Source organism: Rana temporaria, chromosome 1, assembly GCF_905171775.1.
Source record: "Rana temporaria chromosome 1, aRanTem1.1, whole genome shotgun sequence".
Lineage (NCBI taxonomy): Eukaryota > Metazoa > Chordata > Amphibia > Anura > Ranidae > Rana > Rana temporaria.
Window position 1 is genome coordinate 602092491 of NC_053489.1, and position 18420 is coordinate 602110910.

General features: G+C 41.7%; 1 protein-coding gene across 2 annotated transcripts in view; it reads left to right on the top strand.

Annotated features, from left to right (window-relative positions):
* DHX15 (DEAH-box helicase 15) overlaps window positions 1-16696 on the top strand; it is a 56311-nt gene extending 39615 nt beyond the window's left edge. For both annotated transcript variants that reach the window (XM_040335184.1, XM_040335183.1), the window contains exons 10-14: window positions 2120-2311; window positions 7562-7684; window positions 11695-11885; window positions 14300-14469; window positions 16128-16696. In XM_040335184.1, coding sequence (XP_040191118.1) covers window positions 2120-2311; window positions 7562-7684; window positions 11695-11885; window positions 14300-14469; window positions 16128-16245 — 794 coding nt within the window. In that variant the 3' untranslated portion in view covers window positions 16246-16696. The remainder of the gene's footprint in view (window positions 1-2119; window positions 2312-7561; window positions 7685-11694; window positions 11886-14299; window positions 14470-16127) is intronic.
* The last annotated feature ends 1724 nt before the right edge of the window (window positions 16697-18420 follow it).

Consider the following 18420-nt stretch of genomic DNA (forward strand, 5'->3'; position numbering starts at 1 on the left):
TGCTTTTATAAACACCAAACAACCCAACTAGATTTCTCCTGCTGATTGCAGCGATACCACATGTGAATGTTAAAACACACTGATACCAATAATAAAAAAAAATCTCTTTTCTTCATTGACTGACACAGCGCTCCATGTTCAGTACCATAGGGTTATATTGCCCCCTACAGGAGTAGGACTTTAGGTAGAATAAAACACTACATTCACCTCTCTCTGCTATAGGCTTTCATTTTTTTTTTTTCTGCCTAGTCAGGAGTAAGGACCTTGCTCCCTGCTGGGATCTTTGGTTCTGGCAATTATTTCCTTTTACGTGGCCTTTTTTTCCCCCTGGTGTGTGGGTTTTTTTTTTTCTGAGAGATCTACAATCAACTGTTGGGCTGTGCGATGGGCTGGATAGCTAGATCAATTGTCGTCATCCCCATCTGGCCGGCGAGTGTGCACAGACTGGAGCTCCACGCTAGTTTTGTCACGACGTAGCCCCACTGGATGGAGGCTGACCTGCGAATTTAACGCCAGGGAGGACCAGCTGTCTCAAGTGCCGATCTTCCTTTCGGCTTTATGATCGCTGGCTTTGATGGCCTGGCTGTTGAATGCAAGGAGCTGAAGAATCGGTTTGCTTGGGTCAGAGGGATTCTGACTATGCTAAAGGCTAGGAAGTCTACCTCCTAGAAAGATTTACCATCGTACATGAAAAGAGTACATCTAATTAAGCAAGTCGATTAGTGTGGTGTTCACCCTCGATCCTTTTCGGTGACTTGGATTCTCACCTTCCTTCAACGAGGCATTGAGCAGAAGTTGGCCTTGAGTACCATTAAGGGCCAGGTGTCTGCCTTGGCGGCGGTTTTCTTTCAGCGACCCATGGCCACGCATTCCTTGGTGCATATTTTTCATTCAAGGGGTTCAACACCCGACTCCGTCAGTGCGGTCTCCTCTACCTCCGTGGTATTTGAACTTGGTGCTATCAGTTCCCTCCCTTTGAAAATATTTGGGTGATTTCCCTACATATGCGGTCACAGAAGGTGGTGTTTTTGGTGGCTATTACCTCTGCTTGAAGGGTATCGGAACTGGCGGCGTTGTCTTGTTGTACCCCCTACTTGGTGGTCCTCAAAGATAAGGTGGTTCTTTGTCCACGTGCGTAATCCCTTCCTAAGGTTGTCTATGACTTCCATATAAATGAAGACATTGTGTTGTCCCAGGCCTGCTCATCCCAAAGAATGTTGGATGTGGTTTGGGCAATTTGTGTGTGTGTATAGATGTTATTCTAGCCAAACTATGCTGACCGTGATCTTTGACCCTGGCAAACCTTGATCGTGTGTTTTTTTTTTTTTTTTTTAATACACTTTTTGGTTTATTTACATTTCCTCTCCTGCAAGAACAGAAAGATACAATATATCTTTCTCTTCATTCAGAAGAGGAAGTAAACATGGGCGTGCTCAGTGACTGATCACTGTGATAACCTCTGGTTGGCTATCATAGCGAACGGGTGATCAGGAACCGACCGTCCTGTGTCCCGATAATTAGTACGAGACCCGGTGCTCTCGGTGAGCACAAAGAGATGCACATATATGTGGCCCAACTGAAAAAGCACACTTTCATGAGACCGAATATGTCTTGTGTTGGTTGAGATACAGTTGGCAAGAACTCTCTTTTGTTGCATATTAGAGGCTGCTGACTGAAGAGAAAATATTAAGTCCATTTATAAATGATCACATTCTTCTCTATTTAATAAACAGACTGTCGTACACAATAAGGTGTGTGATTGTTTGTTTTTTGAGTTTTACAAGGGAATTCTTTCACCCGCCTTGTCATTTCAGCGCAGCATTCATTTTGTTTGCAATTAAATCGTTTGGCGCTAACCGTGAATGCCCAATGCATCCATTAAAGTTTTGTTTCAGCTCTGAATCCAGCCATTGACAGGAACGGTTGGCTGCTGAGTCACAAACATCTGTTCCAGTAAAAGGATCACTTGCACTCAAGCTATAACATACAAAGGCCTTGCTGAACTATCATGTAGAATAGGAAAGAGTTTGAGCTTCTTCAGAAACAGATTACTATTGCAATTAAAGGTTAGTGTAACTACTATTACAATACTAATGGTATTTCTTTCTTTCTGCCATAGCCCCTGAAACTTTAATGCGAGCTCTGGAGCTGCTGAATTACCTGGCTGCCTTAAACGACGACGGTGACCTGACTGAACTGGGATCGATGATGGCGGAGTTTCCCCTGGACCCTCAGCTTGCCAAGATGGTTATTGCCAGTTGTGAATACAACTGTTCTAATGAGATCCTATCCATAACTGCTATGTTGTCAGGTAATAGCAGGGTACTTGTAAAGGTGATGCCTGTTTCCCTCAACACACCTTAGCCTCTAGACTGAAAATAGGCCCACTGTAGGGGCTCTAGCTTCAGTTTACATGTGTTGGAATGCAACAGCGGTGTCCTTCATCGGTTGCCTATTGTTCCTAACGAGCTCACAGGCCACTAACAGTACATGTTTTCTTGGCACTTTTACATTTCAGATTGGCACAGCGGTTTTTCAGTCTGGTGATCTAGCAGATATGCACTGTTGGCGGCCTGCAAATTGATATTGGTGTTTGAGGGAAGAATTGTCTTGTTGTTTGTATTGTCCACATCGGTCAATCATTCCTGCAGAGTATGAAGAAAAAGCTGATTGGCTGTTGTGAGACAAACAAACTGCCCGAGTCCAACTGTGCAGAGCATCATTATGAATTTCCTAAATAGTTTACGAAGTAAACATTACAAGTTAGGTAGTGTCTAGTAAAAGTGCTAATTGACACATTCACAACTACATGTAAAGTACTTTTTTTCCCTTATGCAAAGAACACGTATACAATATTATCCATGTCAAATTCTACAGCTATACGTGTTGGATGTTATGTGTGAATGAAATGGATCAATCCATGTTTCAGTCACATTTTGATGGTTACTAAGTGATATTTCCTTCTAAAAAGCCTTGGCTTATTGCAGTAAAAACCTTTCATATGTAATTGTGAATGTCATAGCAGTTACTCCGTATCTTGCAGAATCAAATAGGATGTAAACAGCTTTTTGCCAGATGGCGGAGAAAGTTTTAGAAGGCAATCAGTACAGTATGACTCTTCTAAATTTGGCCTAAAGACTATTTATTTAAAAAAGAAGTGACATGTTTTCTTTGTTTGCCGCAGTATGTAACTATTTTTAGCTGCAAAATCCCTATCGTTCCCTTAAAGAGCTGTTTTCAGATTATTCAGACTCAGAGCAGATGGGCAGGGCAGAGTTATTTTGGTAAGTTTGTCTGAAGGTGGTGGCAGTCTAGTGTGTGTAGACAAGATTTACACTGCTCAAAAGGGTTTTAAAATGTGTCCTCTCACATAGTCCTAATACCGTCTCTGTGTCCATTATAGCAGACCAATGAATTTGCCAAAAGTATTTAACTGTGATTTACATAATTTTACTGTTTGGCTTACATCCCTAATCGGCCTTTTTTTTTTTTTTATTCCCTGAATCCCATTCTCACTTGAGGGGTGTAGTGTTGGGGGGAGCAGGGGATGGACTTCACATGTCATTCGCCCCGCACTGCTGTTCAGATCACATGTGTTGTCTGTGCGATGCGTTTTCAGCCATACAAACTGTCTGAAATCGCATCTCATTCGCACCAAAAGGGTGCAGGACCTTTTTTTTTTTTTTTGGTCCGCACTGGAGTTGGATCGCATGGGTGTTCACACTTATGCGATCCTATTCCTGATCAATTTTACAGTTTGTACTGCGATCTGCAAACCGATCTGGGGGTGTCAACTTTACATTGACAACCTCAGCGGTTGGCAGATTTTAGTGTGAACCTACGATTCTGATGCGATGCGGGAACCCGCACTGGATTCGCAGGGTTCTTGCATCACACAAGTGTGAACTGGCACTGAACATATATAATTCCTCTTATGAGATTTTGAGGGTAACCAAAAACAATAGACTTTACATCTCCTAAATACTCAAGTTTATTAAATGTCAGTGTCCATAATATTCATCAGAAACTTCCATATCGCCATATACAAGTTGAACAATGTTGGTATGATCGTATACAGGCATACCCCGCTTTAAGTACACTCACTTTACATACACTCGCGAGTAAGGACATACCCACAAGTGTATGTAAAGTGCCTTACAATGACTGTACAGACATTATGCAGCCACAGCAGAAGGAGCTAAAGCTCAGAGAGCATAGCCCGTCCTGTTCCAGTGTGCCCCTGACATCCCAAATACAGACCCTGAGACCTCAACTACAGCTCCTGACACCCCCACTACAGCCCCTGACCCCCTACTACACCCTAGAAGTGAAAAAATATATTGTTTCACTTTAAGTACATTTTCGTTTTACATACATGCTCTGGTCCCATTGTGTACTTAAAAGTGGGGTATGCCTGTACATTATAGTGTCAAGTATTGGGACACCTGCCTATTCTAAAATGTGCAAACATTCCACTACTGGACTTAGATGCTATTAAAGTTCATATACACAGATTATATCTATAATGTGTATATGAACTTTAATGGCATCTAAGTCCAGTAGTGGAATGTTTGCACATTTTTTAGAAGCACATTTGTGAGGTCAGGCGCTGATGTTGGGCGAGAAGGCTTGGCTCAGTCTCCACTCTAATTCATCCCAAAGGTGTTCTATCGTGTTGAGGTCAGGACCCTGTGCAGGCCAGTCAAGTTCCTCCACGCCAAACTCGGTCACCCATATCTTTATGGACCTTGCTTTGTGCACTGGTGCGCAGTCATGTATGAACAGGAAGGGGCCATCCCCAAACTATTCCCACAAAGTTGGGGGCATGAAATTGTCCGAAAGGTCTTAGTATGCTGACACCTTAAGAGTTCCCTTCACTGGAACTAATGTGCCAAGCCCAACCCCTGAAAAACAACCCCACACCATAATCCCCCCCCCTCCTCCAAATGATTTGGAGGGGAGGCCCAATACTTTTAGCAATATGGTGTGAATGAGCGAGTTTGGGGTGGAGAAACTTGAATCTCCTACAGTCCTGACCTCAACCCGATGGAACACCTTTGGGATGAATTGGAGTGGAGACTGTGAGCCAGGCCTTCTTGTCCAAAAATGCACTCACAAATGCACTTCTGGAAGAATAGTCAAAAATTCCCATAAACACACTCCTAACCTTGTGGACAGCCTTCCCAGAAGAGTTGAAGCTGTTATATTGAGCCCTACAGACTAAGACGCCATTAAAATTCATGTGCGTGTAAAGGCAGGTGTCCCAATACTTTTGACAATAGTGCATGTTGTACTCCCAGGTAGGTTCCTGTTTCCGTGCCCCCTGAAAGTGTGGTTGGCTTACTGGTTTTCCGAGAAGTTTGCACGAAGATGCAAGTCAGATTTTTGGCATTGCCTGCAGCAAAAATTTAATTTCTGGTGAGATTTTCCCAAAGGGAAAACTTTCCTCAGTGCCTTACAGCTGCTGTTTGATAATTATAAAGTCACTCCCATACAGATAAACTCGGCACATGGACACAAACGGCTATTACTTTACAATAACAAAAGGTAGGGATCTCCCTACAATGTACATTCCCAGAGGGGAATGTTTTTCTTCTCAACAAAAGTGGGATTACTCTTTAAACTTGATCTTCGTGTTGGTAAAGCCATTGAGTGACAACCTAAGGATCACTTAAAATGCCAAATGGAGCAAATTTTCTTGCTCTTATAATATTCTAGGTAGATACTCCTATGTTTAAATTATATTAATAATAAAAAAGGAAGGACCGGCATTTATGTCTGGCCTGTAGTCAGGTCAGTTGTGTGTCGCTTGTTTTCTTGAGCCTTGTCCTCGAGCATATTGCTTACAATAAGGGATGTCAGAAGCTTGTGGAGGTAGCAATTGCTAACTGCCTGGCTGTCTCTAGTTCCCATCCCAGTGAACGCATGCTTGTTCTCCAGAGGAGGGTTCCTGCATTATTCTGTCCACAGATTTTCATTTAAACAATTTTTATTTGGATTTCATCAATGTAAAGTCGGTCTTCAGAATGTTCTTGGCTTTGATCTGTTTGTGTGCCTGATGATCACACACAAACTTTTCAGACCAGCAATTTATTTTAATTGGAAATCACAGCATGCTTATTTCTCCCCGTGCTTTTGTGCTGTACATCATCTTGGTGTGGCAGTCAATGGGAAGTACTTTGATCCTGTCATTCAAGCCGAATTTGGGTTTTTGAGAGGATTGCAAACATGGAAAGCTCCAGAGAAGCCATAGAAAATATTTTGTGACCATGGCATATTTTAACTTGTTAATCAAAGCCAGTGAGTGTTTTATTTAAAGCAGAACTACATAAAAGATGAAGAGAGATTCTTGCTTTGTGGCCCCCTCTACCCCGACACTGCAAGAGTTTAAATGCTCAGTTATGAGAACACTAAGAGTCGTTTATTTTCTCTTTATTCCTCACTCCTGAAGTCTTCTTCTCAGCCATTTGTCCAATTCCCTGAATCTGCTGATCTTCATAGTTCTCATTCGCAAGCACTTTAGAGTCATGTACAATGCAGGTCCAGCAATCCTTACTCTCACAACCTAGATCGCTGTTGGAGGCGTGGTCTAGGGATAACATAATCCCCAAACAGGTATTTGTTCCATCTAGGCCAGAAAAAACATTCAACCCTTGTATTCTGCCAACTGCGAAAGTAATTTTTAATTTAACCCGCAGTTCAGCTCAAAGCTGGAGGAAATTTGACTAAAATTTGTCTTCTAATCTACTGGTCCTGTTTCATGTAGTTTGGTAAATGAAAACATTAATGGATTAGTACACAATTGGCGGTATGGGTAATTAACAGGGGCTACTTGGCATTAAAGCTGAGTTCCACCCAAAAATGGAACTTCAGCTTTTCAGAACCCTCCCCCCCAAAAAAAAAAAAGAAATTGGTTGGAACTCCGTTTTAAGTACCCCACACCAGGGATAATCCAATAAACATTGCCTATAAAATAGTATATACTTTAAAATAGTTGAGGGGGACACTGTTTTGATCTTCCTATTTGCTTGCATTGTACTTTTGTGAGCACATGCAAAAAATAAAAATAAAGTGTGCGCTGAAATGGTATTTGACTTAAGTTTTTACAGCATTTTAATGTTTTTGCTACAGTCCACTACTGCCACCACCTCCACACCGCACCAGCTGTGGTTTTATTCAGCCAAGTCTAAAGAATAGCCATTAGTGGCCACAATGCTGCAACGTTTTTTTTTAGGGTCAGTCTTGACGAGGCAGCCGTTCTGGATGATTTCATTGAGACCTTGTGATTGTAATGCATACAATTGCTCCAATGATGGCTGTCATGTTGTTACCTACATAAGTATTAGCTCTTATAATCAGGTTCTCTGTAGTTGTGAAACCCTCTTGTCTTACAGATGTGGTTAGTTGTTGATGTAGTAAGCAGCCCAAGATGCAGTTGGAGGCCAATCCTGCCCTGCCCTATGCTCTGTGAACTGACCTAGCTAGGCCTTGTTCCTCTGTCAGTGAATGCGTGACTCATCGATATGGGCATTTGTGTTGGGCCCATACCAACCTTGTTTAGTCCCACAGTGTTTTATTCGACCTACGGAAGTCAAGAAAGCTGCAGATGAAGCCAAGATGAGGTTTGCCCACATAGATGGTGATCATCTGACACTGCTGAATGTCTACCACGCTTTCAAACAAAGTGAGTTTTCCTTAAATACTTTTCTCTGTTTATGTGTACTGCAAAATGCTGAATGATTCCGTAAGGGTCTGTTTACATCTGGACATTTTCATCACCTAAAACACTTAATAGGCATTTGTTTGCTTTTATTTTTGCAATAAAACACAAGATATGTTTTAAAATATGTTGTTGCGAACTGGTCCAAATCGTGTTTTTTATTTTATTTTTTTTATTTATTTTTTATATGGCTTATTGATAAAATTTGGCTGAAAGTTTAATTTTTTTTATTTATCAGCCAAATTTTTTTTCATACCCATACTGCCAATCCATATTCATTTATTTATGACTTTTAAGTTCTGTTGCTGCTTGTAATTATGTGTTCATTGGACCTTGTTGAACATAATCCAGGGTTTACTGGCACTTTAAATAATTAGTTTGAATCGGCTTGGAAATTATTTGCATGCCAGAATTGACTAGCTGCTTAGGCTGTAATATACTGTAATAACTTGTGCTATGTACAGTAAGCATTATTTTCTGGCAGCAGTACAAGCATCTTTCCTTCTACTGCTCAATATACAGTTGTAGGGCTGCAACTAACGATTATTTTCATAATCGATTAGTTGGCCGATTATTGCTTCGATTAATTGGATAATAGCCTGAAAAATTTGCATTTAAAAAAAAATTGGGCCAATTTGTTGTTGGGCAGATTACAAAACACAAATTTGCCTAAAAAACACATTACGTGCTTTTCTGCAGCTTCTCCATTGAAGTATATTGAACAAAACAAAAACAAAAAAAATAGCACCGTTTTGCGTTTAAAAAGTCCTTGCCCTTTCCAAATACGCAGCAGCTGAAAAAAATCATGGATGTGTCCCATAGGAAAACATGTAAATGAACTGTAGTGTGTTTCTGCAAAAAGCACCAAAAAACAGAGGTGTGACCCAGGCCTGAGATGTTTAGTAACATAAGGGGGTTAAAAAAACTAAAATACGTACAAAAACAGCAAATAATCACTACTGTAAGGGGTTCATTTTTTTTTTTTACTGTGGGACAGTGAAAGTAATATTTACTAAAAGTCTAATTTTAGTTTTTTTTAAACCCCATTCTGTTACTGGCCGATTAATCGTTTATGAAAATTTTAAACGATTAATTTCATAATCGATTAGTTGTCGATTTAATGGATTAGTTGTTTCGGCCCTATACAGTTGGGGGTATCGCATCTCCTCTATTTAGGAGAACCTGGAGAGGTGGATGGATGATGTCAGCATCTCCATCTCGGCCAATCGGAGGAAGCCATGTTTTGAAGAAATACAAGGCTTCTATTAAATGGCATGCAATCAAACAAAATCTTTATATCCTGGAGTGTAGGAAATCACTGCCGACTGTACATAACACAAGCTGCTACAGTATATTACAGCCTAAGGGCTCTTTCACACGGAGCGGACCGTTTCCGGGTCCGCTCCGTGTGTCTCTGTCGGCTCAGCGGGGATCCCCGCTCAGCTGTCGGCGGATAGGGCGGTCCCCGCACACAGTGCAGAGACCGCCCTGTCTCTGCTCCGCTGTCCCCTATGGGGAACCTGATGCAGACGGACCGTCTGTCCGTCTGCATCAGTTCCGCTCTGCAGAACGGAAGAAAAATAGGGTTTCTTCCATTTGGAAAAGCGGATGCCGACTGACGCGGACGCTAGCAGGTGCTCCATCCGCTAACGGACGCGTTCCCATAGGGATTCATTACAAGTCTGTTAACGGACTTGTAATGAGCGGACGAACGGTCCGCTAGTGTGAAAGGACCCTAAGCAGTAGCCAGTTCTTTCTGGCATGCAGAGAATTTGGTCCAAACTAATTATTTAAAAGTGACAGGAAACCTGGATTTCTCAAGCCTTGTTCCATCATGAAAACAGAGTATATCCTGTATTTATTTTTACCACTTGTACTACCTTACTATACTGCTACGTTTTGTGGTTGTAAATATGGTTGCCTAGCTCACTAGACTTGTTTCCCTTGCCTCCTTTGGAGCTACTGGAGATATCCATTTCCTTTTACAGATTAAAGGAGAAGTACAGCCAAAGCATGTGATCCTATGGATCACAGGAGTGCAGTTCATTTTCAGTAGAGGGTGGACCTGAAGTCCCACTCTCTGCTGACTGACATCAGAGGGTAGGTCCAGGCTCGGTGTTATCACGACCATGGAGTTGGGATCTGCCCAGATCCCTTGACCGACACCCGGCTCAGCCTCTCAGCAAGCCACAGAGATCCTTAGCTTGGTCTCTCCCCCCGCCCCCTCCACAGCCCAGCGCTGCAGTGAGGGAGCAGAGCTGTGACTGACCGTCACCAGCTCTCTGCTCGGGGAGCTGTGAGACCCGAGCGATCGCCGATGTTCGATCGTTCGGTTCTCAGTGTTATAGGCACTGGGGGACAGATGCATCATTGGACCAATGCTGCATCCACATAGGCAAGTATGAATTTAAAAAAATACAAAAAACCCTTTAATTCTCTTATGATAATTTTGTGCTAAATCCTTTGAGATCAGGCGTTCAGTCACATTAGTGTCTTCTCCATGCTATTTAAGCCCATAGATGCAATGCCTTCAACTAAACCGTTTAATCATGCTGCACTAGCAGCCATCACTCAAGGAGGTAGTGCATATAATTTTGTGATTCAGCCAAGTCATATAGTCTGGGGAAATGGTGGCTTTGTCCTTTCATGCCAAGACTTTGAGAAAAATAAGTCGTCCTCGAGACATGCACTATGACATTCTCCGACAAGTGGTCTGCTTTTAGGCAAAATGGTATTTACCTTTTGCTGTGCATTTGAGAAGTTGATTGGCACACAGTTCCTACGAGGGCTTACAGTCTAGTTTCCCTGTTACAGTTGAGGAAAAATAATACACATTTGTGCCGGTTCATGTAAGTGGAGTATAGTAATTTTGCTTTGCATTAGACTCCAATGTGATGCAAGGCAAGCGTGCTCAACAAACTTGTTCTGATGGACTTGTATCAACCTAAACAGACCTCATGATATGGGAAACCACGACCCCCCCCCCCCCCAAAAAATAAATAAACATTTTCTATTGAGGTAGAAGTCCTATAAACATATACAGAATGCGATTGCAGCATATATGGGCAAATGCTCAGTGTAAGATCACAAAGTATGTTTAAGTGTGAATGGGTACAAAAGAGATATATTAACTTCCAAAAAAGGAAAGTGTGAAGATAAACCTTAGGGTGTCATGCTGTTTGTCCCCCCCTCTGTTGTGGTTCTATGTTTATTGGAAATGTAGTATATCCTTGAACACAGTTCTAGTCCTGTATGGGCAACACTGATTTTTATATATTTGATGGTAAAGGATTGGCCAGTGTACCAACAGACCATTTTTTTGGGGTAAATGCGGGCTTGTAAAATCCTCTACTAATTCTGTTTCATGCTCCAGCCAGTGATATGCACTGATGTGAGTCCACCAGGCATTCACACATAATGCTGCTCTTTCTGCCAGTGTCTGATTTGAGGATTATAACTAGAGAGCTGGAGCTGTGAGGCTCCAAGGGCAGGCTTTTAGGGGAAGGGCCACAAGCAGGATTTTAAGAGAAGTATGGGTTTATGTTTAAAAAATAAAAAATCATACTTGGGTGGATGCAGCTTCGGTCCCCCTGCTGACTCGAAGACTGAGAACTGAGCAATCAAAGGCCACTGATCGCTGAGAGCTGCTGACTGTCGGTCACCGTTGTCTGTTCTGCCCCAAGCCCTGAGTGGCTAGCTCGGGCTCCTGGTGGCTTGCTGAGAAGCTGAGTCGGGTGCCTGCCTAGGCTTCTGGGTGGATCCTGACTATATGGTCACAATCTTTCCCCAGCCTGGACTATTCCGTTTTAATTGTAAAGATGTCTAAACCTAATCTATCATTATACTTTGCTGTTTGCTATCTGTACGTTTTTCATTTAGCGTATGAAAGTTGGAAAGGTCTAATTTAGCCAAGTATGTCAATTTAATTTTTTCCCTCCTTCTCTGATCAAGGTGTCCAAATCTTCTTTCCCCAGATCATGAGTCGTCTCAGTGGTGTTATGACAACTTCATTAACTACAGGTCCCTGATGTCTGCAGACAATGTACGGCAGCAGCTGTCGCGAATCATGGACAGATTTAACCTGCCGCGGCGAAGTACAGACTTCACAAGCCGGGATTATTACGTTAATATTAGAAAAGCTTTGGTTACCGGCTATTTTATGCAGGTACGTCTGTAGAAGGAACTTTGAATTCATGCCTTTTTGAGGTTGGGCTCAGATGGGAAATAAATTGCATAAACGATTATGAGAGTGACTAAAATCATATAACAAGGTCTTTTAGGAATTTGTATGTGAGAACTGGAGGGACTTTGGAAAGTACAAGCAATTAACTCCACATAAATGGATCTTGGCCTCCCTACTGATCTGTGATATGAAGAAATTAACTCCTGATGATCATGTTGACTCGTGCTCTTGTTTTGCTTTTTCAGTCACTTGAATTAGATGAAATTACCTAGCATATGGCACACTGTCAAGTATGTCACCTCATATTTAAATGAGTGCTTCATGCACAGAAATGTATCCATGGTCTACTGGGAATTTTCATAAAGGCCTGCTCAAGATGCCTTTCTTCTGAATCACTGACATTAGCATGTCCGAATAATATTAACTTTCTAACCTATATATTCAGCCCACATAACTTTACTTACTCCAGGGTCATTCATAGAAGAAATTGTAAAAGCATATTGAGAGACCTTTTCTGTCATTGCCTATAATTTGAGCTGGTACCATTGTGGTCACTTTAAAGCAGCTAAACCAACAGTGCTGGAAACATCCGTGGATCTACATTGCAGGGGCTTTTAGCTTTATCAACCCCTTCCCACTTCAGTGAGGCCACAAATGTTTACAGTCGGTGGCAAGGGCTAAAGAAGTAGTTGGTAAACTGCGTCCTATTGAAAATGGTTGCTAGATATCTAAAGTCAATGAAGTTAGAACTCATGAATTTCCTGTTTTGCAAATTTGTTCTAGATCCTTGACCCAAGGATGTGGGGTCGGCAATCAGGCAGGCAGCTAGTATTTTCACTTTCAGTAGATTTTTATTGATAATTGTAACTACAAAACGTAGCGTAAAAGGACTGTTTGTAATTGCCGTGAAGGTGTTAGACAGGGCAGCTAGTATTTTCAAATAGACAGGATAGACATGGCAGCCCAATGTACTGAGGAGGTTTGTAACTCCCCTCTGCAGCTGCGTTTTGTGATGTGTGGTGAGATAAAGGGTGAGACTACTTTTTAATGTGTCCCCTAATTTATGGTTATTCAGGTTAAGCTGCCTAGTATACAAGGTTTTTATTTTTTTAAGACTTTCCAGCTGATATTTGTTTACATTTCAAACTGAAACCACTTGTCTTTAAGTGTTTGGCCGCCTACCGCAGATTTATTGTGGCAGATGTCCCAGCTGCGCTGGATCATGTACGTGATCCAACACTTGCAGATGGGGGGGCGTTCGCCCGCTCCCCTGGCTGTGCAGTTATTTACTACAGCACAAGTGTTTTCTGATCAATGATTTATAGCTGGAAACCCGCTGAGTGAATGACTGAAGAAAGCTCTGTGTTTTGTAAACACGGAGCTTTCTACAGACGGCAGTGAGGTGCTGTTTGTTTTTTCCTCCCTGCTAAGCAGGCAGTAAAACCCGGCACATCGCTTAGTAAAAACCGTACACAAGGACACACAGTTAATCCCTAGATTGCAACAGCAGTGTATATTAACATTGATCACTGATTGCTGCTATTACAAGCATAAAAAAAAAATAAAGTCCAATATATAAAGTCAGAACAGTAACTTTTGTAACTCATACAGGAAGTGAGATTAAATCCATCTGAGGATGCAGACAGCAGTAAAAACCATACTGTGGCTCTAACCCCACACCCAAACAGTATTGTAATCTCACCATGTTCCAGGCGCCTCTGGCTGTGCAATGTGGGGTGTTCTGGGCTCTTCTGGGCACTCAGTCCTGTATGTGGAGTATGCAATTTGAGAGATGTATCCACTTCTGCAAGATGGCTACTCTGCGGTTCCTGGGACCAGCGAGTTGTGCAAGCGGCCAGCAGTGACGTCATGCCGCCTCTGTTCGCAATTCGGGGACTGCCTGTATTGCTTATAACTCTCCTCTGCTGTGGTACAGAAAGCAATTTTCTGATGCACAGTAGTTAAGCTATTTAGCGCTGCTGGTGGTGGTCGCTATAATGAAAGCTCCTGGGGTACAATAGGATTCCATGAGCAAAGGCTTCATGTAAACACATTTGTTTGATTTCACCAGTAATTGCCTCTTTCCAGTAACCTACTTAGAGACCTCCCAAGTAAATATGTCCATGGATTTAGCTTATATTGATGATCTTCCAAACTAACCAGTGTCCTTTTATTAAGTTGCATTTCAGGGATGGCAGTGTTGTGCTTCGACATACTGTTGACATCTGTGCGGCTGTACAAGTCTTATGATTATTGACTGTGAAAAGATTTGTCTGTGCCCTTCAGCAATGAAGTGTAAATAAACTTCACTATCTGTGTGTACCTTTTTATTGAACGGCTTTGTAAGAATTATAATCCTTTTAATTCTAACAGTTGGGTTTATCTTCTCTCATAAGGTGGCACATTTGGAACGAACTGGCCATTATCTGACCGTGAAAGACAACCAAGTCGTGCAGTTACATCCCTCAACAGTTCTGGACCACAAGCCTGAGTGGGTCTTGTATAACGAATTTGTATTAACAACAAAGAACTACATCCGCACATGCACAGACATAAAACCAGAATGGTATGTTTAAAGCCTTATAGCTCTGCTATACGTGTGATTTGTAGTAAAATTTGGAGTTTGTTAAAACATATTCAGATAACCTCAACATTGCCTCTCTCTCTCTCTCTCTCTCTCTCTCTCTCTCTCTCTCTCTCTCTCTCTCTCTCTCTCCTGAAAGTTTGCCAGGGAGGGGGGATGAGTCATAAAAGGGTTGGCCAATGAGAGCTGCAGAGCCGGAGGTGTGCCTCTGTGTAAATCCAGGAAGTTAACAGGCTGCAGCCAGACTTGTGCAGCATATTTGACAAGTACAGAATCGCAGTACAGTGAAACCTTGGTTTACCAGTAACTCAGTTAACAAGCATTTTGAATAAAGAGCAACTTTAAAATTAAAAAAAAAATCTGCCTCTGTCTTGCAAAATAAGCAGAATTCAAGCTAATGAGGCGTGCAGTATGGCATCTATCCAGAGTTGGGGGGGGGGGGAGGGGGCGATGTAGCTGTTCGGAAATACTTAGTTCCCGAGCCTTTCCGAGTTCAGCCGAGCTGTCCCCCCGAGCCTTTCTGAGTCTCCCCAGCGCCCCTCACCTCTGGCCACCTGCGGTATTGCATGCCATTGAAGTCAATGCAGATTTTTTTTTTTTTTATGGATTTATATGGGGAAACTCGCTTTTGATATTCTACATATTTTTGATAAAAAAAATAATCACAATAGGTGTATATTAATTTGGTTTGTGCAAAAGTTATCGTACTGGTAATGGCGGCAATCGGCTTTTTTTTTCTTTTTTTTTTTTTTGTGTGTTTTTGTTTTGCGGGACTGACCCCAAATTACACTTTTTGTAGACCAGTGACCATATTGCATTGATCAGTGACCATATTGCATTGATCAGTGACCATATTGCATTGATCAGTGACCATATTGCATTGATCAGTGACCATATTGCATTGATCAGTGACCATATTGCATTGATCAGTGACCATATTGCATTGATCAGTGACAATAAAAATGCACTGATCAATGTACACATTACACTGGCAGGGATGGGGTTAAAACTAGGGGGCAATCAAGGTGTTAAGTGTATTCCCTCAGCGTGTTCTAACTGTAGTGGGGGTGGGCTGACAGAGATCACTTTTAGAAGCAGCACAACATGGGGATAACTTTTTTTATTTGCAAGTCCTGCGCCTAAGAGAAAAAGTATTTAACGTCGATCAAATTGGGTATTTTTCCCAGTTAGGTGGTCGGCATGTGGTTAAACATCCATAGTGAATCACCTTTTGAGAACAGTACAGCAGTGACAGCCAGGCATTCTGGAAGCGATCCTCGCACCTCCAGAATGTGTGGTGCTTGTGCATTTGGCTCTCATTACAGCACAGTCTCATTGACCTCAAGGGGTGAGTTTGACAGGCGGTGCAGCCTTTCGAACTCTGCAAGCCAAGTTAAAACTGCTGCAGTCATAAAGCAAAGCATTGCGGGCGGCATGTGTAACACTTGTATGCCTTTTATAATGATCTTTGTCTAATCTAGGGGGAAGGGGTCCCAGGTAATTCTCTACAATTTTCCATGCAAAGCAGATAACATTGTTTTTACTGATTTAAACCGTTCTCGTTTTTTAACAATGCTAAGGATTTTTCTTTAAAAGAGGATCCCCCGCCTACTTTTGACTTTCTCTTTTCCACTCTTCAGGTTGGTGAAAATTGCTGTCCAGTACTATGATATGGGCAATTTCCCTCAGTGTGAAGCAAAGAGGCAGCTGGAACGGATCATTTCCAAATTTCAAACCAAGGAGTACTCCCAATACTGAGGATGAGTGAACATCAGCTATTCTCCAGCGTAGCTTCTGGAGAGACAATGGACTGATAAATTTGTATCTTATGTGATGGTTCAGTGATGGCCTTTATTTGAAAGCTTTTAATTTTTTTTTTTTTTTTTCATGACTGTAAATCTGACACACTCTTTCATAAATGAAACATTTATGGTTCCCCTTTGTGTTGACACTGTAGCTCGTACTGGAAACGTTGATCAATGTTTTGCAGTTTATTGGAAGTAGTTCTATATATACACCAATGCTATAAGCATTTCTCTAGAAATGTCTGAAAATGCTTCTCCAATGTTATCGGATCTTGTTCTGCATGAATTGTAACTGTTGACATTCCTTTTTAGAAGTTGTGAAATGTTACAACTTGTGCATCTGTAGACCCAACCATCAGCCTCAGTGTTGAGGCACTGGCTTCAATAAAGTCTATTTATACTAAGTGCTATTCATTAAAACAAAAGAAAGTTCCATATACAGTCACAGTTTGAAGCCCTGGCTAGGGGACAAAAAATGTAATGCTTCTAAGCTTCTGGCACCATTGTTGGTGGGTGTAGAATTCAAGGGTCTCCACAAGCTAGTGCTATGTACAAGTATCCCTTCTGTTCAGATTTTCCTGGAAAACATTTGCATGCAAACATGAATATTATCCGTTTATTCACTATATTTTTTCCGTGTATATTCGTTTGCATTTAAAACCATTTCACTGTTCATAACCTTTTTTCTTAAATTTGTATATTCATAGTTCTGTAAAGACAAAACTAAATGGTGATTTTAATTTCTAGCTAGCCAGAGGTTTAAAGTGGTTGTATACCCTCCTAAGCCACTTTCACCTACAGGTAAGCCTAGTTTAAGGCTTACCTGTAGGTGTTTGCAATATCTCCTAAACCTACACGGTTAAGGAAATATATGGAGAAAGGAATGCACCGTTGTCTATGGCGCATGCGCGGCGTAGACAACGGCTCAGGCGCACTGACCGTGTAGGGCCTGTTGCCTGTAGGTGCCAGGAATAATGACTGAGTTCTGCACATGCGTGGGGATCTGCCGGTCCCGCGCATGCGCGGGAGTGAGGTCATCGCCACTCCGGCCAATCGCAGAGCCGGAGCGACAACGGGAAGAAAGCTGAGGTGACATGGCGGCGGATGGGACTTTGGGGGCTTCGTTCTCAGGTAAGTGACACATAATGAGCTAGTATGCTGTGCATACTAGCTCATTATGCCTTTCTATTGCAGGTGTTTTTTTTTTTTTTTTGTGACGGTTTACTTCTGTTTTAACTCCCTGTTGCTAACTTTTTGGTTGAAATCCATACAATGCAAAAAAAAAAGTTATTAATATCAAGCAGTTAAACCTCTTCCTGACAAGCTATCTTGCCAGGCAGGTGCACACATAAGGAAAATTTGCTGCTTTCCTAATGGTAGACCTCTTGAGCCTAAATTATAAAAATGAATTACAGATTCACTTTAAGACCAATGCAATAGGTGTCTGACACTGACTTTATGAAGACTCTGTATGGAAAATAGCATTAGGTTTCCCAACAAAGCGCAAGGCAAATTGGTTTCTTAATGGCCCTAGATACAACCATATTGAATTTTGGTGCAATGTAATTGTGTACAGCTGATAAACAGGCAATATGGTCAATGGATGAGTTTACCTTACAGCCTCTACAAAGTCAAGAGGTCAGAAAGACTATGGAATTAGTTTAGGTACTTATGGCTGAAGGTGCGTTGCATATCGAGGTACCAAGATTTTTTGTTCAGGTGTTAGACATGCAATACCGCAGTAATGTTGGGCAATGCCTCTTGTTTGAGTAGAGGAGGCTATTCCAATTAGGCTAATGTCAGTTCCAGGTCAGTGAGCAAATTGAGTCATATGTCAGGTGGCCCTGAACAATTCTGTGATGCAAAGCACAACTACCACTACAATGGCCTTTGGACTTAAAGAACTGCTGATAATAGTCACTTCATTGTAAATCTTTGTTCAATTATTTTGCTATGGATGTTTGTTTTTGTTCATAGCTTTTTGTCCATAAGATTGCTAGTCAAGGAAATTCTAAATAGGTTCCTTTAACCACTTAAGCACCTTGCCAATTTTTCAGACTTTGTGTTTACAAGATTAAAACATATATTTTTTTGCTAGAAAATTACTTAGAATCCCCCAAACATTATT